General features: G+C 40.9%; 1 protein-coding gene across 1 annotated transcript; it reads left to right on the top strand.

Annotated features, from left to right (window-relative positions):
* The first annotated feature begins 545 nt into the window (after nucleotides 1-545).
* dchs2 (dachsous cadherin-related 2) lies at nucleotides 546-18,553 on the top strand. Its single transcript, XM_053619550.1, has 20 exons — nucleotides 546-2,645; nucleotides 4,862-5,053; nucleotides 5,190-5,421; nucleotides 5,596-5,832; nucleotides 6,135-7,160; nucleotides 7,602-7,777; nucleotides 8,045-8,144; nucleotides 8,695-8,852; nucleotides 8,941-9,754; nucleotides 10,422-10,661; nucleotides 10,753-10,887; nucleotides 11,175-11,384; nucleotides 12,028-12,876; nucleotides 13,185-13,298; nucleotides 13,628-13,839; nucleotides 13,987-14,138; nucleotides 14,845-14,975; nucleotides 15,105-15,391; nucleotides 15,597-15,738; nucleotides 16,062-18,553. The coding sequence occupies exons 1-20, from the start codon at nucleotides 936-938 to the stop codon at nucleotides 18,551-18,553; spliced, it is 9,609 nt and encodes a 3,202-aa protein (XP_053475525.1). The 5' UTR covers nucleotides 546-935.
* Nucleotides 18,554-23,781: the final 5,228 nt, after the last annotated feature.

Here is a 23,781-nt window from a genome sequence, read left to right as displayed (position 1 = left end):
CAGCTGAATAAATATTATACACAACTAAAGTAATGTTCTTGCTATATCACCTGTGATCTTATTTATTTATTTTTTAATTTTTGAGCTTTTATTGTAAATGAATTTCAGGGGTGCTACAGTAATTAGTGCAGCCTATCAGTGCAATATTGAAAGAAGTGCACGCACGTGCGCGCGGGAATTGATTACAGGTGTCTGGAATCCAGTGTCGATTCAAAGAGTCGATTCTGCACAGTTTTCTCGATTTTTCTTTGTCAAATCAAAGTTGCAATAAATAAATATATAAGCGAGTAAATAAATGCAGATACGCTATAACGATATATGGTTATGACAAGTGACCTTGGCACATTTATGCAATTATGTTAACATTCATCTCGATGACTGCTAACGCTAGCTGGGGTTGTGTAGTTGACGTTGTTTGATTTAAAGGCAGCCTTTCCCTACATTTTAAAATAAAAATACTGGCACAATTCGGTTTTTTGTGGTATTTTTACTCCAACAGTGACAATTTAACAAATCTACTTTGTTAATTCACGAGGTTTTGTGCCGAACTTTAACTGAATCGCTTTTACGCAGTAGAATCGACTCCGCAACGTAGGACTCGATTCACTAACTGGAGATTCGACTCTTTTTGGTATCGACTCCCAGGCAAAAGCAGAGCAGAAGGCGCACCTCTGTGTGGATTATTCGGTTCGTACTGGAATTACAGCACTACAAGTCAATTTATAGATACGAAAACAACTCGGTAACCTACTAGAATTATAAATATTAGAGTTAATCATGCAGGATAAAATGTGATGAGTGTAAGCTTTGAAAATATCTGTGTTTGAAGTTGAACTTTCAGAGGTTTCACATGTGAGTGACTCTCATTGACTAAAAATATGAAGAAAAGCTCAAATTAGTACTTTTGTGAATTATTTCATACATGGTACATAAAAATGGAGCATTGTGTAAGGATTTTATTGCAATTTCTGATCATTTTATTGCTATTATGTGTAAAGTCATGGGCACAGGTGTATAACCTCAGTGTGTCTGTTGAGGAGGGTTTACCTGTAGGTACCATTGTAGGGGATGTAAGAGCCACTTTTCCTCCAGGTGTACAAAGCAGTGGGTTCTTCATATCCGAGAGCACAGATTCGGATGTTTTCCGTGATCTGAAGATAGATACGGAGACAGGAGTCATTTCTACGTCTGCAGTTCTGGACCGGGAGCACAGAGACAGATATGAATTTTCCATTACATGTTTGACAAGACAGGTGATTAGGGTTCAAGTTGAGGTGAAAGACACGAACGATCACGCACCTGTGTTTCTTGAAGGAATTGTGATGCTAAACATGTCCGAATGGACTCCAACTGGGACGACGTTTCACCTGGATGCTGCTGAAGATCAAGATGAAGGCACGTTTGGCGTTCAAGGGTATAGAATTTTGGAAAGTAGCACAGATGGAGTTTTCAAACTGGACGCCCAGAGTTTGGATTTGGTTCTTGTGAAAGAGCTGGATAGAGAAACTGTGGATTTGTACAATCTGACCATTGAGGCTTTTGATGGTGGAGTACCACCCAAAACCGGGCACTTACAAGTTAATGTTAATGTTTTGGATGAAAACGACAACCACCCTGTGTTCAATCAGACTGACTATCAAGCTTTTATTTGGGAAAACACCCCTTTTTTAACACCTGTGTGCCAGGTAAACGCTCACGATCTGGATTCGGACTCTAACGGCCTCGTCACCTATGAGATCGACCAACTCCTGAGCAACTCGGATGAGTTTTTCACCATTGACAAAAATACAGGGGTTCTTCGGGTGAACAAGATTTTGGACTACGAATCCAGGTCGTCTTTTGAGCTGGTCGTGACGGCGCAGGATCATGGATCACCTCCGAAATCCAGCAGCACGTTTGTGGAAATCAGGATTCTGGACGTCAATGATAACAGCCCCAATATCAGCATCGTGTTTTTGAGCGAAAGTGGAGATCCAGAGCTTTCTGAAGGCGCTGGTTATGGAGATTACGTGGCCAGAATCACCATTTCAGACCCAGATTTGGGAGAACCGAACAAAGTCAGCGTGTTCCTTGAAGGTGGAGAAGGGAAATTCAGCTTAAAGTCTGTAGATGAGTTTGTGTACGCTTTATGCGTGGATGGCGCGCTTGACAGGGAGGAGAAGGACCAATACAAGCTCACCATCATCGCTTCGGACTTCGGTTCTCCTCCTCTGAGAAGCGAGAGAACGTTTGTTCTACGAATTTCCGACGTGAACGATAACGCCCCGATTTTTGAGCAAAAAATCTACCAATCGAACGTTTTCGAGGACGCTCCTGAAGGAAGCTCGGTTATACAGGTCAAGGCCCACGATGATGATGAGGATTCTGGGATATCGTACTCGATTTTACAGTCGGATCGAAGCTTTCTGGTGAATATTGACCCGCTGACCGGTATCATCAGCACTGCTGCAGGTTTGGACCGAGAGCGAGAGTCGGATCTGGTGTTTTTGGTGGTGGCAGTGGACTCTGGGTTTCCTCCCTTAACCTCCACAGCTACCATTAGCATCTTCGTAGACGATGTCAATGATAACGGACCTGTATTCCAACAGCAGGTCTACACCACCACCATCCGGGAGCATCTGGCCATCGGAAGCTGCTTTATCCAGGTAAATATACCTGATGTTTGTTCTCTCGAGAAAGTGATCATCACTTTGCAGACATTATTTGGGTTCTATAAGTATACATAGTGTTCGAGACCCTGACAATGCTGCTGTACCTTGATACACTCATATCAACACCACACACTACCAATGCTGGTGTCAGTGCTTCAAACACACACACACACACACACACACACAGAAAGTAGTTCTTTATGAATTAGGAGACAGCTCTAACTGACAGCGAAAGAGCGAGAGTGTTTACTCTTCTCAGTACAAAGACTACAGTGTTATTGCAAGGTGGGAAGGGTGTGTGTGTGTGTGAATGACTGACTTGAATCCTGGCAGTGTCTTACTGGAACAAACAGCAAAACAATGCTAGAATAATCACCCCACACCATGTTTCTTACAATATAGAAGAGAAAGATGAGAAACACCATGAAATTGCAAAAAAAGACCGCTTCAAACCATTGTAGTTATTTGTTATTATAATTCAAAATTATTTATTATATTACCTAATTACTCCAAATAATATAATAATAATTCTTACATGCTGAATACCTTCTAAATATTATTCTATATATTATAATTTGTTATTATCGTATTACTCCAAATAATAATTATTCCATGACGCATGCCCTCTGAATATAATGAACATTATTTTTCTTTTATATGTTATTCCTTGAAAGAATAATATTTCGAGTGGGTTTTATTTGGAGACTTTAATAATAAAGTAGTGTTTAGGTCTCCAAAACCTTTCACATCGCTGATCTGTCCAGCTCTGTTGAACGTATCGGTTTCACGCACATGATTACAGTACGGTAGTTTTTAGACTTTGATCAAAGGTTTCAGACACACTCTCGCCCACACAGGCTATAAAATCCAGTGTATCACATTTATTATAGGAAAGGATTGATAAAACGATGCCGAACGCAGGGCTACACGACATGAAAGACAGCGAAAAGACAAACAGCCATAAACTGTACGTGACAAATGATAAGAATGATGATCGTCATGGCTGTAGTATAGTTTGTAGCAAGGTTATAGTAATGTTTTATATCTGTATTCTTCTTCTTCTTCTTATTATTATTATTCATTGTAGCTTCAAGAAGTCAAATTCAGGTTTGTACCCTGTAATAGGTAAAGAATACAATGCTTGGAGGTGTGTTGTTATAGGAAAATAATCAGTGATGTTGATACGTTATACTTTTTATCCATTTATAGTTACATTTAATGTTGTCATTTCTCATGTTAAACAGTCCCCTCTGAAAGTATTGGAACAGCAAGGAGCATCCTGTTGTTTTCGCTATACATTGAGTACATTTGGGTGTGAGATCAAAAGATGAATTTGAGACGATGGATCAGAATTTCAGCTTCCATTTCCTGATATTTACATCCAGATGTTAAGTGTTAAACACTTAGAACATGGCATCTTCACAGCTCTCGCAATGATTCGGTCATCAACTGCTGCTGTTTTTCTTGGCCGACCTGTTAGTTGTCTGGTTGTTAGTACACCAGTGGTTTCTTTCTTTTTCAGGACATCCGAAATTGTTGTATTGGTTACGCCCAATGCGTCTGCAATGCCTCTGATTGATTGTCTCTCTTTTCTCAGCTTCAAAATGGCTTGCTTTTCTCCCATAGGCAGCTCTCTGGTCTTCATGTTGGTTTATCCATTTTTAGCAACAAATGCGGTCTTCACAGGCGAAACCTAGGGCTCAAACCAAAAGTAGACATTCAGAGCTATTTATTCTTTAAACAATCGATCTAACAGGGCACATCTGGGGCAGCAAGAAACACCCGTCAGTCACGTGTTCCAATATTTTTGATCGCTCGAAAAAAACGTGTGGGTTCAAACAAAAGGTGCCATGTTCTAAACTGTGTAACACGTCTAGATGTAAATATGAGGAAATGAAAGCTGAAATCTTGACCTGTCGTCTCACATTACAGCTGGTGCTCCTGTCAGAGCTGCTGCTATAGGAAACGAATCAATAACTTCTGACCAATCAGAACTGAGAGTTCAACAGAGTTGCTGTCTCATATTTTATGTCTCAGATGACTAGATTCTGTCATTTTCTGTAGAAACAGGAGAAAGAAGTAAAGACAGTAACATGATATTCATGATATTTACTCTTATACATGGGTTTTTTTTTCATAGTTGCGTGTATTTTAAATAGTAAAATGAATGCATTAATGTTCTCTTGATTTATAAAACTGTCGTTGTGTAGGTGACTGCCGAGGACGCTGATGGTGGCGAGTTTGGAACGGTGCGTTACGATTTTTCTGACGCGTTTAACACGGAATACACACGCAAACTGTTTCACATCAACGCCGTTACGGGAGAGATCTGCGTGTCTCATGACATCGACCGTGATGCAGGCCTGGTGAACTTTGACCTTTTGGTAAAAGCTGAAGACCAAGTGAGTATGTTTTATACTTTTACATGAGGACAGACATTATTGTTATTATTCTTTAAGTGACCTTGATAAAGTGAACGACACTTGTTTTCTCTCACTTTATAAGTTCATTTCTTCCATTTTATCTCGTCCTCTTCAGGGAGGCTTCAGCTCACAGACGTATCTTCACATCGATGTGGATGATGTAAATGACAACGCTCCTGTATTTCGCCCAGAGAAATACAAAACAAACTTAAGTAGAAACACTCAACCCGGCGCTGAAATCCTCACCGTCTTTGCCACTGACCGAGACTCGGATGACTACGGACGAGTCTCATACGAGCTTCTCCCTGGAGACCACGCCTCTTTTTTCTCTGTGAACGAATCATCAGGTGAAACGGACGAAATCGAACATTTATGTTAAAGTTCCGAGACTGAAATGCATGATGTGAAAAGAAAGCATTATTATTAGGATTGATAACAGCTTTGTTAATACTTTTTTGACTACTATGTATAAATCTCTGGAAAACACACTTATTTGGTGTGTGTGTGTGTGTGATCTGCAGGTACACTCTCTGTGTCCTCGACTCTCTCCGAACTGCGCACCAGCACTGTGCGACTCACCGTCTCCGCCCACGATGGAGTGGGTGTGGCCTCTCTGAAACCTGCGGACATCATCATCAACGTTTTGAACGTCGACCACGCCCCTGCGCTCTTCCAAAAGTCCCTCTACAGCTTCTCGGTGTCTGAGGATTCTCCTCGCGGCACCTCGGTGGGGGAGGTGCAGGTCGTAAAACCTCACGGTGAGTTTCCGTTCACTGCGTTTACGCCGCACAGTTTCCACACAAAAATTGGCCGATTTAGCGTCATTGCAGCCAAAAAACGACAAAGTTCTGGCATTGTCAGAAATTTTTGATTAATAGGAAGTTGGCATAGGATTGCGTAAAACTCACGGGAGAGCTACAAATATGGTCGTGGCAAAGGCAAAAACGTAAATGAACCATGCTAATGAACAGAACAAAATTACCTCTCGCCTGTCAATCACAGAGGTTATGTTTTTTGTTGATGGATATTAATGCATTGATAAAGGTATTATACCTTGCAGATTTGGTGGATGCTCATGTATATCAAATCTCCTCTGGTGACCCCGAGGGATTTTTCTCTTTGGATTCCCAGTCTGGTGTGATTTACACCAACATTCCCCTGGATCATGAGTCCCTACCAAGTGCACATCTCACTGTTCAGGCTCATACTGGTACTCCGCCCATTTACAGCACTACTCACGTCCACATAATCATCACTGACATCAACGACAACCCACCAGTCTTCCCAATGACCTTCGACCTCATCACGATACCCCAAAAAGCTCTTCCTGGGACGACGCTCTACGTGGCACACGCTCACGACAGCGATAGCGCCTCTAATGGACAGATTCGCTACTCTCTGCATCCAGAGAGCCAGTTATTCACCATTCATCCTCATTTTGGGACTCTAACGCTAAAGAGCAGCGTTACAGAAGACACTCCACAGAGATACGAGCTCAACGTAGTGGCCGAGGACGAAGGAAATCCGTCTTTAAGCTCCTCGATGAGCCTTACGGTGCAGCTCGACTCTTCGACGAACACAAAGGACGTGCTAGCCTTCGAGACGCTAATCTACCAAGTCGAGATTGGAGAAAACGCTCAAAGTGGCACCCGTGTGATCCAAGTGCGCGCGCATGGGATCAAATCGCAGCCTGGATCACGTTCACACAGAATCCTCAGCTACTCTATGGAGCCTGTGTCCACGATGTTGCCGTTCCTTATCCAGCCTGATAGTGGCTGGATCTTCGTGGCTCGCAGTCTCGATTACGAGTCGGAGAGGACGTACAGATTTCACATCAGCGCCGCAGCTCAAGGCGGTGATGAAGAAATGAGCGCTTCAGCCACGGTAATCATCTCGGTGCAGGATGAAAACGATAACACTCCAGTTTTCAGTAGAGACAGATACTTTTTCAGCGTTCCGGAGAGTCTGAACCCGCACGGCCTGATGGGAAAGTTGAGCGCTACAGATAGAGACTCGGGGAAAAACGGACAGCTCTCCTACATCCTGCTGTCGGACACCAAGCACTTCCGCATCAACTCTAAAACAGGTGCGACGGCAGAATTCATCCTTTAGTAAATCGTTTGAGCTTTACCCGCAGAGGCAGCCATTTCTAATCATTAATAAACTTTTTTGTAATGAAAACACTAGACCCGTTAGTCTTTAGAAAATGGCTGTATGTTTAAACAAAATGTTTTTTTTTACAGCAATTTCGTAGCCTTTAACAAAATTTGAGCACAAACTATACACACTCTTATAGCAGATGGTCATTTATACCCTTTATAAAGTCTTGTTCTTGTCTGGGCTCAGTGGCTCTTTAAGTTCTCAGTAAGGGTTTAAGCATGATGTAGTTCCTTAAAATAACTTGTACGGATTTGTATATATATTTAAAATATTGTAATATGTAATGAATGTGTTGAGTATGATGTTCAGGACTTGAGCATTACATGATATTCATTCCAGTCCTGTGTTATCTTCTCGCTTATGGCAGGAGAGCTGATTAACTGGGTGGCTCTGGATCGGGAGCATCGACCTCATCACACTCTGAGAGTATTGGTGACGGATCACGGTCATCCTCGCCTCAACTCCACCACAACCGTCCACGTAACCGTGACCGATATCAATGACAATCCACCTCAGTTCACACACCAGGAGCTCACCGTGCAGGTTCACAACGTTTAACTCACTTTAGCTCTCTCATCAAGAAATCAAGGTTTCAGTAGAAGTAGAGTCGGAATCCTTGTACCTGCCAAATGTAATACGTTTAATACCGGTCCAGAACATCTTCGTTATATGACTATATCAATATATACAATATGAATATTAAATACATAGTATTTGTATTCAGTGTACATAATAGCTTAGTTTTATCTGTGAAGAGTAGGGTAGCAGTATTGATGATATAAATGTCTTTTTTTTTTTTTTTGTTATCAGGTATGTTCCGACCTCCCTGTCCGTTCAGTGATAATGAGCATGTATGCTCAGGACCTGGACGCAGGAGAAAATGGGACAGTCACATTCTCTCTAAGAGAAGGTGAGCCCACAGTACATACGTTCGTATCTTATTTATCCGTATTTATTTACAGCGTACACACACATATTCAGAGAAATTTCGCACGTCAGTATTCACATCTCGGACATAACTACAGACGGAAGGAAAAAGTAAGAAGTCTATGGAATGCCATTAAATACATAAATATGATACTATTCATTAATTAATAGCACCGTCTCTTTAAAGTCAACATGGAGGACGGCATCAGGGACATTGCTCATCTCAAGCAACAGATATCTTACGGATAAAATTATGAAGTATACGCTCTTACAGTGAGATGTAAATGTAGCACGTGACTGTTTGGTCCGATTATCTCTTTCTTCTTTGGATTTTCTTTATAGAGTTGCGCACCGAGTTAACCAAATCATTGGCATTATTTGATTCATTTGATAAATCAAGATAGCGAATCGGAAGCGTCCTGAAATCCTACATGAAATGAAAAAGAACAGTACGTGCTGGATCAAGTGCTCTTTTAAATAAGCTGCCCAAAATTGATGGTGGATGCCATTTTTCGTTCAAGCTTTTCCTGTAGATGATGGAAAGGCTCATTTTGAGATTGACAGTCAGAGTGGAGAGATCGAGGTTTCAGCAAGATTCGATCACAACCACCAGACGAACTACACCATCGAGGTGGTTGCTACGGACAACGGTGCTACCCCTGTAGAACAGACAGCGCTTGTGCACGTACAGGTGACACGTCAGGGTTCACGACAATATCTAAATAATTACGTTTAATACTGCTCGGAAAAATAACATTTTTAACGATATTTAATTTCAGGTCCACACTTGCGCACAAGGACGTAAAGTGGGCCGTCGCGATTTTCTGGGTCTCCGACGTTTAACTGTCAGAGAGGATGCCAGCGTGGGATCTCTGATTGGCTCACTTGGAATTTCCAGGGGAGCCAATGAGCGGTTGCGCTACACCGTCGCTAGCGGAGATGGGAGTTTGTACTTTACTACTGATGCAGCGAATGGCGATATTTATTTAGCGAAGCCTTTAGATTATGAGACGAATCAGCAGTACTGTTTCAAAGTTCATCCCAATTTTAACGCCACCATCCTAGTGGCTGTCAGCGTCGACGACGTTAACGACCACGCCCCTGGTTTCCCTGGCAACAATAGCATTATGGTGTTCGGGGTTCAGGAAGATGTTGCCGTGGGAACCGTAGTCTACGTCTTTAAAGCAGTCGACGGCGATGCGACTCTTCGTAACAGTGCTATTCGTTACACGTTGACCTTTGACCCAACCCTTTCTATGGAGACACTTCCGTTCAGGATTGACCCTGATACTGGGGCAGTCTTTACGACTTTGTCGTTGGATCGTGAGCGCAATCAAAGTTTTGCCTTCACTGTCACCGCCAGCGACAGCAGACACGTCGACTCGGTGACGGCTCAAGTGTTCCTCTTGGACGTCAACGACAACAGCCCTGTCTTTGTTTCGAACGACACGGTTCACGTAGCAGAGGACACAGAGGTCGGGAGTCTCCTGCATCATATCCTGGCCAGAGATGACGATGAAGGAGTGAACAGTCACGTGACCTTCAGACTCACGTCTGGAAATGAAGCTGGAGTGTTTCGTTTGGAGAGATCAGGTAAAATTCTGTGCTGTGGTATTTGGTATAAATTCACAGAATGTGAATTATAAGAATCTTTTACTCCTGCTCATGTCCATGACACCTGTGTTCATTAATAGACTACGCCTGTGTCCCAAATGATGCCCTACTCCCTATTCCCTAGAAATGCTTAAGTGCATCACGGGTATTTTGTACTATTTCGTATAAATGATTCGGGCACAAACAGTTGCAATGCATTGTGGGATTTCACCAGCACACTGGATTTTCAGAAAAACTTTTTCAGTATGCTTTTTGGCATGGATACAAAATGTAAAACTACCGAAAGAGTCCACTAAATAGGGTGCACTATAAAGGGGTTTGGTTTAGGACATACCGTAATTGGCAAAGTTTGCAAAACCAACCAGAGACGAGTTTCTTATTGAGCATCTTTTCTAGCTTTTGTTTCCTTATTAGCAGCACATGCAGTATAACGTACCGTATGTATGTATTAAATTGCTAGTGGAATAAAAGTATAGTCATTTTACATTGAATAATTAACGAATAGATAGACTCATTAAGTAAATCATATTTATATTTAAGTAAGTGCAACATCATGCAATATATCCTAAATCTGGTTTTAGCAGGTTTGATGTTAATCAGTATGCTTGCACTATCCCCCCTGCCCCGCCCCTTTATTTCTTTCTAGGTCATTTGTATTTGAACTCCTCGCTGGACTACGAATCCCAGCATGCCTTTGCGCTCACAGTGCAGGCCTCAGATGGCGGGACACCGTCTCTGTCCTCCACTCAGACTCTGACCGTGCTGCTGTTGGATGTGAACGACGAGACGCCGCTGTTTGAGCAGAACCTTTACAGAGCCAGTGTGATGGAGAACAGAGAGCCAGGAGAAGCAGTGATTACAGTAACGGCAGTGGACCTGGACTCAGGTACGGTGCAGGAGGAAAGAAACACGATTGGAAAGGTGGAAGACTAGCAGTTCATGTGCCGCTTTATATAAGTGTGTTTTCTTCATCCCAGGTGAGAATGCTAATATAAGCTACAGCCTCTTGCCTGGTCCTGGCTATGAGTTTTTCACCATTGACTCACACGCTGGTCTTATTAGCACTTCCACACAGCTGGACAGGGAACTGCAGCACAGCTTCTCTCTCAGAGGTGAGATATTCTGGGTCATTAGAGCTTTGAGGATTAACCACCACGATGTCCTGTTTAAAATTCCAGCCCCGCTGTTTCATATTAATATTACAGACTGTCTTAGAAGTAAGACCGTTTGTTTGCAGTTCTGTAGGCACGTACGTTTACAATTGCAGTTCAAACATATAATACGCTATAAATCTCCTACAATAAAAGTGCTGAGAAAGTTTCTGTTTATTCTGTCTTTAACTGGTCTTTGGGCTCATCACATGACCTAACGCTGCTGCACCTGATTGGCTGATCTGCAGTTCAGGTAGAGGACGCGGGGATTCCTGCTCTCTCCAGCACAACTACAGTCCTGTGCTCGGTGCTCGACGACAACGATAATCCTCCTGAATTCTCCCAGTCGTTCCTCCACATCGTTATACCGGAGAATCTCCCTCCAGGGGTCATTCACACCGCTGTGACCTTTGACCCTGACAACGGGATCAACGGAACGGTGTCCTACACTCTAGAGAGTGAGTACACTATATTTATGAAAGAAGCTCAATGTTCATGCAGTTCCTCGAAGGATATTTAACCACGCTTATGTTTGAAGGTTTCGCCGGTCATCTGATTGCAATATTGATATCTTTTGTACACTTTTCTGGCCACAAGCTTCAGAATCTTGACTTCACTAAAGTGGGCTCTAATGAGGAAAACACTTGTGAAGACTGTGGAACAGTGAGCTCTTGGGAGCAAGATCTAATGGCTTACAGCAGCAAGTGTTTAAAAGTGATTAGAGAGTTTTGTTAAATGACTGTAAACATGGTAGTAAGCATGAAATTAGATTTCTAGTTAGAATTCTACTATATTACATATTATATTGTTATGTTATAGAGTTGTTTATGGAGTGTGTAGCTCAGTGGTTAAAACATTGGACTACTCATAGGAAGGTGATGAGTTCAGTTCCCAGCACTGCCAAACTGCCACTGCTGGGCCCTTGAGCAAGGCCCTTGACCCTCATTTGTATAAAGGAGATAAATATACGTTGCTCTGGATAAGGGTTGATAAGCCTCTGCAAAATGCCATAAATGTAATTACTAAGCTTATAAATTTCAGTTGAATCTGTATCTTTCCATTCTTTAAATGCCTGTTCTGTTTCTCTCCTGTCTTGATTAGACACTTTCGGAGATTTCTTTATCGACTCTGTGTCTGGAGCTGTCAGCACTACGAACTCTCTGGATAGAGAGAAATGTTCTAATTACACACTCATCATTAAGGCTGCTGATCAGGGCGCCGCTTCTCTCACCTCCACTGCCACTCTTTCTATAAACCTCTCAGACGAGAACGACAACAATCCCACTTTCGAGCGAACTAGCTACCGCGCCATCGTCAGCGAAGACCTTCCTCCTGGCACTGAGATTCTCCGTCTTAATGCTCGAGACCCAGACGAGGGTCCAAACGCCGAAGTCACCTTCTCCCTGATCGAGGAGGCATCCGGGACATTTTCTGTGGACGCCTCTACAGGAGCCGTACGTTTAACAAAACCTCTGGACCGAGAAATTCAATCGCAGTACAGTCTCCGTGCTGTAGCGACAGACGGCTGTAGTCAGGGTCCGCGTAGTTCTGTCGTAACCGTCAGCGTTCAGGTGGAGGATGTTAACGATAACGCGCCTCACTGCATTAACGACCCAATAAGGGCATCGATTAGTGCAGGACAAAAAACAACTGTCGCCACGGTGACAGCATTTGATCCAGATCAAGGTGAAAACGGTTCGGTGGTGTACAGGTTAATGGAGGAAGATGAGCAATTTCAAATCGACCAATCAACCGGAGAGGTGCAGACGAAATCCCCCATGAGGGCCAGTGTATCAGGGACAAAGGTGTTGAAGATTTGGGCTGTAGATCAAGGCTCGCCTGCTCTCACCTCCACCTGCCTGGTGATAATTACCCTCAACGGAAATGAGCCTCTGCTACAGTTTACCGAGAAACACTACGAAGTGAGCTTACCTGAGAACAGTGAGACAGGTACTGAACAATTTATTCAGTATTTTGTCAGTGAAATCATTAAATAATATCAATGTTAATAAACCGATTGCAATTAAATCTTGAATTTTTTCATTATACAATACATATAGTATGTGCTTGGATATACTGACAGTATGAAATCCTGTATTTCTTCAGTATATGTCTCTCCTTGAGATATTTCTAGTGATTTCTAGATCCTTGGGTTAATACTTAAAAAAAAAAAAAAATCAACCACATTCATGAGCTTAATTAAATAATATTTGTAAAAAATATTTTTAATATTTAAAAATATTCTTGTTGTTGTACAGGATCCTGGGTGGGCAATGTTGTAGCTCACGATCAAAGCGCTACAGAAATCACGATGAAGTACAGTATTTTTAGCGGCAATGAGAACGGAGCGTTCCGCATCGATTCTAACACAGGTGAGACCGAAACCTTTAATGCATATGTAACTGTCCTCCTTCTACCTTTAGTCATCTAACATAAATCTAATACATTCTTGGAAATTATGTAACGTTTTTAGTTTTTTTTTTTTTAATGTGTCCTAAATGTAATATTACATATTACACAATATTATATCAATTTTCAGCAGTCGACGATCTTCATGAATAAGCTTGTATCTACTCTAAAGATATAGATGATATGTGGATAATATACCAAAATCCCCGTCACACTAAGATGACTTTTGACTAGTGACAAAACAGATTTTTTTAATAATGCGCAAGATGAACTTTCTCTCATCCTCCCAAAGGTGATATAACAGTTAGAGATCAGCTCCTGCTGGACTTCGAGAGGGAGCGTGAGGTTCACCTGGTGGTTTTGGCAGAAAATGGCCGCCATTCAGGCCACGCCAGAGTGACCATCACTCTACAGGATGTAAACGACAACGCTCCAGCGTTTAAACAAAGTTATTACAGAACTGCAGTCTGGGAGGGACAGATTCCTAACACTTATGTCATGCAGGTATGTGTGTTTGTCTTGTTGTTATTGAGTGATGGAGAGTATTTTTTTGAAGAACATAAACCAAACGGATTATGAGTGTATCCCAAATGCTACTGCATGAGTCGAGAGCATAATCCAAAGATTAGTCACTACAACTTTTATTCTCAGGTGTTAGCAACGGATGCTGATAGCGGTCTGAATGGGCGGATAGATTACTCCATAGTGGATGGAAATCCAAACAATGCCTTCATTATCGACTCTGTACGTGGGATTCTTGCCACCAGTGCAGTCCTTGACCGAGAAATCATCTCCTCTTACAGGTACGCTCAAGAATTGCACCCATAAAGGGATATGCTGTATGTTTTGCTTTGTGCACTGTGTCTCATTCACCCATTCACACACACACTCATACACCAATGGTAGCAGAGCTGCCATGCAAGGCGCTAACTTGCCATCGGGAACAACTCGGGGTTCAGTGTCTTGCCCAAAGACACTTCGGCGTGTGGAGTCACGTGGGCCGGGAATCGCCAACCGCCAATCACGAACCGCCAACCCTACGATTAGTGGACAACCCGCTCTACCACCTGATCCACAGCCACCCCATACCGGATACCAGACAAATACAGGGTTTTTGTATGGAATTTAAAAGCATTTAAAGAATTTAAGCATTTTAAAAGCATATTACAGTTATGGAAATTCAGGAAATGAAAGGTTTTGGACAAAGTATGGATATTCTTTTGTCAATGTAATGTAGACACCAGGCTTCTGCAGAAATTCCTCTTTAATGTTCACGGTGGTTTATTATCATGAAACTATAGCAGGACAACTGAACATAGAAAAATCTGAAACCCGAAATACGAGCCCGGATGTACGAATATTCTTTATGGTCTTTTAGTAAGTGTCTTTTTCTTTGTGTTAGTTAGTTGATTTTCAGTTTATTGTTATATTCACATTTGATCTATTTGCTATATTTTGCTATACATATGATATTTTCCTCATTTATTAACATTTTTTGCTAATTGACAGGTTGATTGTTGAGGCTAAAGACAGAGGAAATCCTGCTCTGACGGAAACATGCACCGTTCAGGTTCAGGTTGTGGATGTTAACGACAACCGGCCAGTGATACCAGCGATGGAACCTCTAGTGGTCCCTGAGAGTAAGATATCAATCAGATTTCAGAAGACATAAAACACACAACCCAAGGTTGTCTTCGACTTTTTGTATTGCTATATGGATACGCTCAACGCTTTGAACGAATTCTTTTTTTATTCTGTTGTTGATTTAGATCTTCCACCTGGCCATATTGTCATCCAAGTAACGGCCGCTGATGTCGACCTCGGTTCTTCAATCACCTACAGTTTAGCACAAACAGAGGAGGCAAATGGGAGCTTTGTCATTGACTCCTATTCTGGAATAATCACAGCTCTTAAAAGTCTGGATTATGAGGAGCAAATCCTGCATATACTGACAGTAGTGGCGTCAGATTCAGTACATCAGACAGAGGCGCAGATAACTGTTGAGGTCTTGGATGTAAATGATAACGCACCAGTGTTCTCTCAGAAGTTTTACCAGGTTGGTCAGATATTTAATATAAAACACTTATCTGGTATTGTAATGTTGTGCATGGTTAGAGTTTTTTTTTTTTTTTTTTTTTTTACATGTATGTTTTCTGTATTGTAACAATATGATAAACTTCACTGTTTGTAATATACATTAGACAGTATAAATACACTTTAAATGCCTTTAGTAGATTTATTTTTCACTGTTTGTCTTGCAGGTAGTGTTGCCAGAACTGACACCTGCAGATGTGTTTGTGGTGGCTGTATCAGCTACAGACAGAGACTCGAGCTGGAATGGCAAAATTTCCTACAGGCTTCTCTCCTCCACAAAGACTGGCTTCTATATCAATAATGAAAATGGTAATATTTGTGTAAAATTCATGCTTACACTGAATTCATAGTGTCACAGCTGGTTTTTACCCTATGGCTCACATTGTTATTGTTACAATGAACTAGCTGAGCATCGCATCTTTCATCCAAAATCTTTCATTAATTTCACCTGATTATTTGTCAAACTGATTGACCAAGCAGATTTCGTTGATTTGAACTCATTCGAAAACAAAGTATTGCAAACCGTTAAAAGAATTAATAGGAGACAGCTCACCCCACATACATATAAAGCTGTAAACTTCAAGGTGTTTAAAAAAAGCATATATTTTACTTAACGCCTTTTCTATGCGCAGGTTCTATATATACCGACATGCCTTTGAAGTACGTCGCCAGTAGCAACATCGTTCGGCTTCTGGTGGAAGCACGGGATGGAGGCAGTCCTAGTCTTTCAAGTGTCACGTCTGTAGATATAGAGGTGCTGGATTTCAATGACCATGCACCTTTTTTCCAGCACAACACATATCAGGTGAGTGTGTGTGAGGACATACCTGTCGGAAGTGTACTCCTTACCCTACTGGCTCAGGACCAGGATTATTCTGAGGAGAACACCCGCCTAGACTATACCATTACCGGGGGAAACGAGGAGAGCCGTTTCTGCATCGAATCTGGTGCAGTGCCTGCAGAGTTTCAGAAAAGTACTGTGAGTTATTTAGTGCTGTGTGACGCTCTGGACAGAGAGACCACAGAGACATACACGTTGACTGTTACTGTGATGGATAGAGGAGTGCCTCGCTTAAACAGCTCAACGACAGTCTCAGTCATGGTGCTTGATATCAATGACAATGAACCGGTTTTCAGCAGCTCGGAATACTACTTGCAGGTCAGTGAGAACAACCGGTTAAGTACTTTCCTGGTCTTGGTGTCCGCTCAAGATCTAGACCTTGGGCCAAATGGCACCGTAAGGTATGACATCATCTCTGGTAACAATAAAGGTTTGTTCCGCTTGAACTATCAAACAGGTAATCTGGAAACCAATGGTACTCTGGATTATGAAGATGAAACTAAACACATCTTAACTGTTCAAGCATCAGATGGTGGTGGTCCAGATGGCAGGAAGGTGTCCTTTGCAGTGATATTCATCACAGTGCTTGATGAGAATGATCATTTGCCATTCTTTAGATTCCCTACCATCAGTTGTTCGGTAGCAGAAAACCTACCTGCTTTTACTCCAGTATGCATGGTCCATGCTATTGATCAGGATGCAGGAAGTTTTGGGTTGCTTACCTACTCCATCCTGACCTCTTGTTTCATGGACTATGGTAGTGGAAACCAAGACACGAATGAGGCCTTCACCATTGACCCTCTCACTGGAGAAATCCATACCAGACAAATATTTGACTATGAGAGAACAAGTGAATACTGTTTTGTGGTAGAAGCCATAGACGAAGGCGACGAAGCTGCTACGGTGAAGGTTCAGGTGGACATCGAAGGTGTGGATGAGTTCAGTCCAGTGTTTACCCAGAAGCTGTACTATTTCACTCTGCCAGACAATGCCATAGTGGGCCAAAGCATTGGTCATGTGACCGCCATGGATTACGATAGGGGTCTGGATGGCACTGTGGAGTACAATTTAGTGAAGCCATCCCGCTTTTTCAATGTCAACAAAAACACTGGCAGTATCTATATCTCAAACCCAGTGTATCAAAGAAGAGGTAACATAGCCACGAGTGAGACTGTTGAAGACTTCTTGATTCTGGCAAGTAGTCCAAAGCTTGATTCCAGGTCAACGGCTTGCCGTGTTGTTGTGAATATTTCCAATTCAGCAGAAGCTCTAACCAGTGTTGCTTTTCGTGTCCAGACTGTCGGCCTTAGTGTTTCATTAGCAGTGTTCCTCTTGCTCTTTGTAAGTATAATTGCTCTCATACTGAGGTACAAAACTAAAAAGAACAAGCTTAAGAAGACAGCTGTATTAGCTGCGAATATCAAGTGTGGATCTATAACGTATAACAATAACCATGGCCTAAATCAAGACATGCAAGGAAAGAGTGACCTGTTCAGGAACTCTGGCTCAAGTGGACGAGGTTCTGCAGAAGGTGAGACAGCTGAAGACGTGATGATGATAAGTGAGTACCAGTGTCTCAAGCAGCCTGATGCAGTCATGCCTGAAACAGAATTTGGGATCCCTCTTGACACGGACCGGATTTCCTGCAATTCGGTTGACGCATATCTAGGAAAATGCCAAATTATGGGAATGCCCAGTGTTGAGAGTCTCTGTCATTTTAAAGAAGAAGGAGGAGGTGAAGGGATGCTGCCTCACATGGTCAACATGATGGAGATGGATGAGGTCATAAGAAGCTGCATGTCTTTATCTGAGCACCAAAATATCATTAAGGGATCCCTCACTAATCTGATTTGCCCAGAGAAGCACTTGAGTGGGAACCATAACTGGGACAAACTTTCAAATCGGAAGCCTTATTTCCAATTCCAGCCAACTATCTTTACCAACAAAAGCAGGTTTCCTGAAAAAGAACCTAGGGAAGGTGATCTTAACATGGAGCTGCATAGCTTTCTACACCTGCCTTCTCAGCCAAACCTTCGTGCAATACCTTCTAGAATGGAATCCTTTGGTAAAAAGCCCTCGAACCCCAAGTATAAATATTCATGTTTGGCAAAAAAACCAGGACTAAATAATTTTACCATGACCTCTGACCTCTCTCCTTCTCCATCCCTTCTAACTCTGAGGACAACTAATGCTTCTCCTGTGGTCTCAGAAACTGGACTGGACTTTACCAAAATCGCATCACCGCCAGTAGATGTTTTGGACGATGCAGAGATAAAAGTGTAGTATTTGCTGTGTCATGAATTTAACTACTATTAAAAAAAAAAAAAAACATTTTATTTTTGAATATTAAACTAGATAATGAAAGAAAAGGTCTACATTTTTTGCTTTGCAGTTGGTTTCTGTTGGTTTATTAAGACTAGTCGATCATTTCTCATTAAATATAGAGATTGCTACAGTGTTGGAAGAACTACATATATTATGCATTAAAGTAATACTTGAATTTATTATTCAAACCAGACTCGAAATAAAGAAAGAAAGAAAAAACGAGTATATTTGGCACGTTTTTATAGAAGTGGCAAAATGTTCATTAGGTGCATCAATATATCCCAGATACCAGAATATTCTGATATTCTTTTTAAATTTGAATATCCGACGAATGATTAAATTAATATGACCGTGTAATGCAGAACGTTTGAATCTATTCACTGTGCTGTATTTCTGAACGTCATTGTAGCAAAATGTCAGACGTGTGAAGATCACCTTACTGAGCAGTGATTAATATGTGAAATTGATGTCACGGTTTGTCTGAACATTTGGTCATTTTAACTTGCGTTATTTAGCATTTTTATAAAATGCAATACACCATGTCCCAAAAGTTTCCATGCACAGGGGACGTGTGTGATGTGCTCACCATGTTTCTTGTTAAAGTCCATCGCGACCTTGCGACAGCTTCCCGATCCAGCCATGAGAATGATTTCAATACGTTCTTTTGTCAGAAGCATTCTTAAAGGTTATGAGAAGAAAAACGCATATAATATAAACTAAGTATGAAAGACTTTGGAAGACATTTTGCTTAAAAGTCTTCATTTCCCCTACGTATGGAGACTTTTGCGACTCCCTGTATATTAATAAATGGCTTTAATTTGAATTGTGTGATCTGAATTAGCTTGCCTATTCAAAACATACCTGCTCAAAACATAAATGCTTGTCCTTAGTTATGTCCTTTCTGGGAAACAGCTTTACAAAGCCATTCTAATTTTTGTAATGAATATGACATTGTATTTGAGATAACAACATGAGGAAGAAACCTTCTTTTCTGGGCAACATCAGATAGATGGATTGATAAATAATTACTCTTCTACTTTCGTATAGCATACCTTTACAGTCTGGTTCCTCTCAAAGTTTCTTCCTTATGTCGTCTCAGTAAGCATTTCCTTGACTTGGATCTAAATATTAATCGACATCCAGATTTCTGTAAAGCTGCTTTGTGACAATATCTATAGTTAAAAGTGCTGAACAAATAAAATGAATTAATTCAAATCGAATTAATACATGGCCCTAAATGTGAGCACTTTATTCCCTATACTTCTGATCACCCATATTATTACTGGATGTAAATTGTATAGGCTGAATAGTATGTATGAATTTTGTGGATCCCGGTGATAATTGCTGGTCACTGTTGTCTCCCTCTATATACCACTTTCCTTCAGTTTCTACATGACCTGAGGAACAGAATCAGGATTTTATTCCAGAATAACACAACTTCATTTATTTTCATTCATACCACATACTATAACTGCTGAAGAATTCTGAATGGAGATTTGGTGGAGAATGGAGTCGGTGGCGCGGTGGCTTAGAGGTTAGCACATTTTTCACCTCCTGGGTTGGGGGTTCCCTTCTCCGCCCTGTGTGTACGAAGTTAGCATGTTCTCCCCGTGTTTCCGGGGTTTCCTCTGGGTACTCCGGTTTTACACAGTAAGTTTTCCACCATGGAAGAGTCTTCGTTATCGAGGGTGTTGTGGTTTCTTGATAACATGACGAGCTGCATTTTTTTTGCCTTATTACCCTAAGAGACAAAACTTAATCATAAGTATTAATTAATTATAATTTTTTTATTTAATTAACTCAGAGTGAACAAAGGCCGGTGAAAGAACGACTGTTTGTAGCCGCTATAACGTAACTGATATCAGGAATTAACTTGTCTTGTGGACGTTCCACAACGTTAAATGTAACTTGAAATACCGTAATAGTTGGCAAATTGCTGTGTAAGAGAATATACCTCACTTATGGACTTTACTTATGGCAGACACCCATATCCAGAGCCACTTACATTTATCTCATTTTTAATGAGCAGTTGAGGGTTTAACGGACCTTGCTCAAGGGCCAAGCAGTGACAGCGCTGGGATTTGAACTCATGACCACCTGATCTACCACTGCTCCCAAATTTATAGTGCGGCCTTCAGTTATTGCTGTCCCAATGACGCAAGGGCTAAGGAGTGGATTTCTGTTACATTGCAGAGAAAATCATTTTAACCTAATACTGGCCTTAATGTATATTTAATGTAAAATGTGGGACAAAATGTCCCATTCTTTTACTATTAAGCCATTAAGAAATTTTTAACACTTTAGCCTTTTCTTGGCTTTTGAAGTGATGCCAGAGACATAGAACTACTATATCAGAAAGTGTACATTGTTTTGAAAACTGTAAAAATTTTAAATCTTGCATCTGTAAGCCTATTAATACTAGTAATGAGAAATGTTTCAGACACTTTGCGTGAGGTACCTGCTGTAAAATGGCTGACAGAACATTAGGAACAATAGCACTCCCATCAACTTGAATCTGCAGTTTCATGACTTGCTCCTTCACTCTGTACGCTGTAGAAGACATAATTTGGAATGCCACGTCTCCACTAGAGACTCCTCTGTGCGGTCTAGTCCGACCGTGTCCAACTGCGCCTAGGTAGGCCAAACCCAAGAAGTCCCCTGGAGTAACGTCACTAGTTGTAACTGGTTGTTCTCTGTTTCAGTGGTTGCGTTGGCCAAATCTGTGCGATATGTCTGGCAGTAAGTCTGACCTTCCCACCGGCTCACTGTGTGAAGAGGGACACCAACAAGCCCTCTGAAGCTAGCTGCAAAATAGTAATATTACAATTATAATGATAATATGATTATAGTGAAAGACAACATGAATGAATTAAAGAAATCGAAGATTAGAATAAATATTTATTATGAGAATTTATTAAAGAAGTGGCATGTCATCATGTTGGTTATACTCATCCCGTCTTTCAGGAGTGTCCATGTCTTTATGACAGAATTCATGCATACATTTTGTGCTTTTCATGACATATGATTAGACTTACAAGGCTCAGGATTTTAGGCTAAACTTGTCCTATTCAAGGCAAACCAAAATTCGAAATTGCTGCAGATTTCCAAAATGTAGAAGGCCTCTGTGGGCTAAAGAATTTATAGCCTAAAGACTTTTGAAGATACCTGCGTTACTGTACAGTGTTACCCCATGAATTACAAAACTAGTAAGTGAAATCATATGTTGAGAAAAGCACAAATTTTACGCTTAAACTGGGCTACGCTCAATATGTTTAGGACAAATTATTTATTGCATATCAATCTTATACAAATAGCGTAGTGGTATAGGTGAGCTTGGTTAAATTCCGTTGGTGCAGAATGTGGCATACGGACCATTCGAGAGAAAGCATATGTTGATATGAAACATATGCAAATTTGTGATAACATATTCATCGTATACTGTAAGAAGGTGCTGCAGGTAAACTGCATACGAACATTTTTTTTCTGTGAGACTGGGTTGGCAACAATAAAAACCTCTTTCCTCAGCATCACAAAAGTTAAATCAGGACATAACGTGACTCGTTCAGTATAAGTGAGGACCAGGGGTCGGTTCTCTAGGCCGCAATGGAAAAGAAAAAAAAAACCAAATGTGAAAAGTGGACTGCCAGGACACCCGGATATTCAGGTTGACTAGAATGAGCAGAGGATGAATGTGAGATAATGAGGACCTCTTATAGGTCATGATGTGATAACTTTTCTATTTACTACTCAGCAAGGAAACAAGCATATGGGAAAACGTTCAAACAACACCATCCTGTAGTCATTGAAACACAGTTGCATATAAACTTCAGTTTTCCAATTAAGTTGAAAGATGTGTATATACACCAATAAAGGCAATTGGATTTTAATAGCAATGTAGTAATTGATATCCAGATATTGACATACCATTTTAAAGTATTGTTGGTCTTAAAGATTCCCCAGGATCCACTTGAGTTTCTTGCACCACAGGCTTCGTTCCGTTATCAGGCTGTCCAGGGCACCAAATGGTTAGCCTGAAATTCAACATTTGTCTTGATAGGACCAGCGGTATGCTCTGTTGTACGGTCCGACCCAGCCAGTTTCTGTCAGACCTTTTCTTGCCGTCTCAGCGTTCAACTTTTGTCCGTCGTCACCAGTCTGCACTGTAGCTAAGTCTTCATACGTGTTCATGCAATAAATTGTCCATGTCACCGGTGTCACGATCAGATGATAATCATGGTGGACAACTTGCAGAGCGATTGGGACAACATCTGGATCGATATTAATTGAGATGAATTTTAAAAAAAAAGAAAAAAAAAAAAGGGGGGGGAAGATCCTGTATTCCAGACCTACATTCTGCCCCATCTGAGCAAGCCCAGATCATATGCTGTATTTTTGAATGATAAAGTATTTAATTACTTAATTAATAAATAAATAAATAAATAAATAAAGAGACAGAAATTGACTTTAGAAACCCTACAGGGGTTTATATATATATATATAATATATATATAATATAGTCAAATTAAAATAATATTGGCAGTTTTTATTAACAAGCTTTTTTTTTTTGCCTGATTTGTTTGTTCTTTAAGAAATAATTAGTATTGTTATGAGCACAAATGTGATTTATAAATACGCTCTTAGCAGTGAGACACAGGAGGAAAAAAAAAAAGACTTCATGATGGATAGAGTTTTTTTGGACGCACTAAAAGTAAGCACTAAACGTCATGTTCAAACGTTATGTTCATTTGCTCCAACATTGCGAATTTAAGTAACACATGAAAGCAGCTACTTAAGGTCTTCTTATATGTTTAACGAAACTCAAATTAGACACTTATACAAAGTTGATGTATAACTATGTATTACTCCTTATTCATAAATACCTGTTACATATGTGGAGATCTGTTATGTGATAATGACTAATAAAAGCATTATTTGTTGTGATGATGTACGACCTTGTAATATAAACTAATGTGTGAATTAATAACCTAAATTAAACCTAACTACAAAAATCCAAACCAATAGAAAGAGAAAGCTATAAAATGTAAAACCATTAAACCAGCAAAGCTATTTAAACAGTAAAGAGAAGAAGGCAACATCAAACCATACCTTGAATGTAATAATTCGACATGTTTCTTCAGTAGCTCTGCATATGTCTCATCTCCTGCTGACACGCTTTGTCTTTCTTA

This window comes from Ictalurus furcatus, chromosome 29 (genome assembly GCF_023375685.1).
Source record: "Ictalurus furcatus strain D&B chromosome 29, Billie_1.0, whole genome shotgun sequence".
Lineage (NCBI taxonomy): Eukaryota > Metazoa > Chordata > Actinopteri > Siluriformes > Ictaluridae > Ictalurus > Ictalurus furcatus.
The sequence above is the reverse complement of the archived record's forward strand: the minus strand, read 5'-3'. Positions and strand labels throughout refer to the sequence as shown.

Excerpts from the sequence above, each read along its gene's own strand:
- dchs2 (XM_053619550.1), top strand. The coding sequence starts at position 936 with ATGGAGCATTGTGTAAGGATTTTATTGCAATTTCTGATCATTTTATTG. Across the intron at positions 5,833-6,134 it reads GCAGGTCGTAAAACCTCACG|ATTTGGTGGATGCTCATGTA; the intron begins GTGAGTTTCCGT and ends TATACCTTGCAG. Across the intron at positions 7,778-8,044 it reads ACCAGGAGCTCACCGTGCAG|GTATGTTCCGACCTCCCTGT; the intron begins GTTCACAACGTT and ends TTTTGTTATCAG.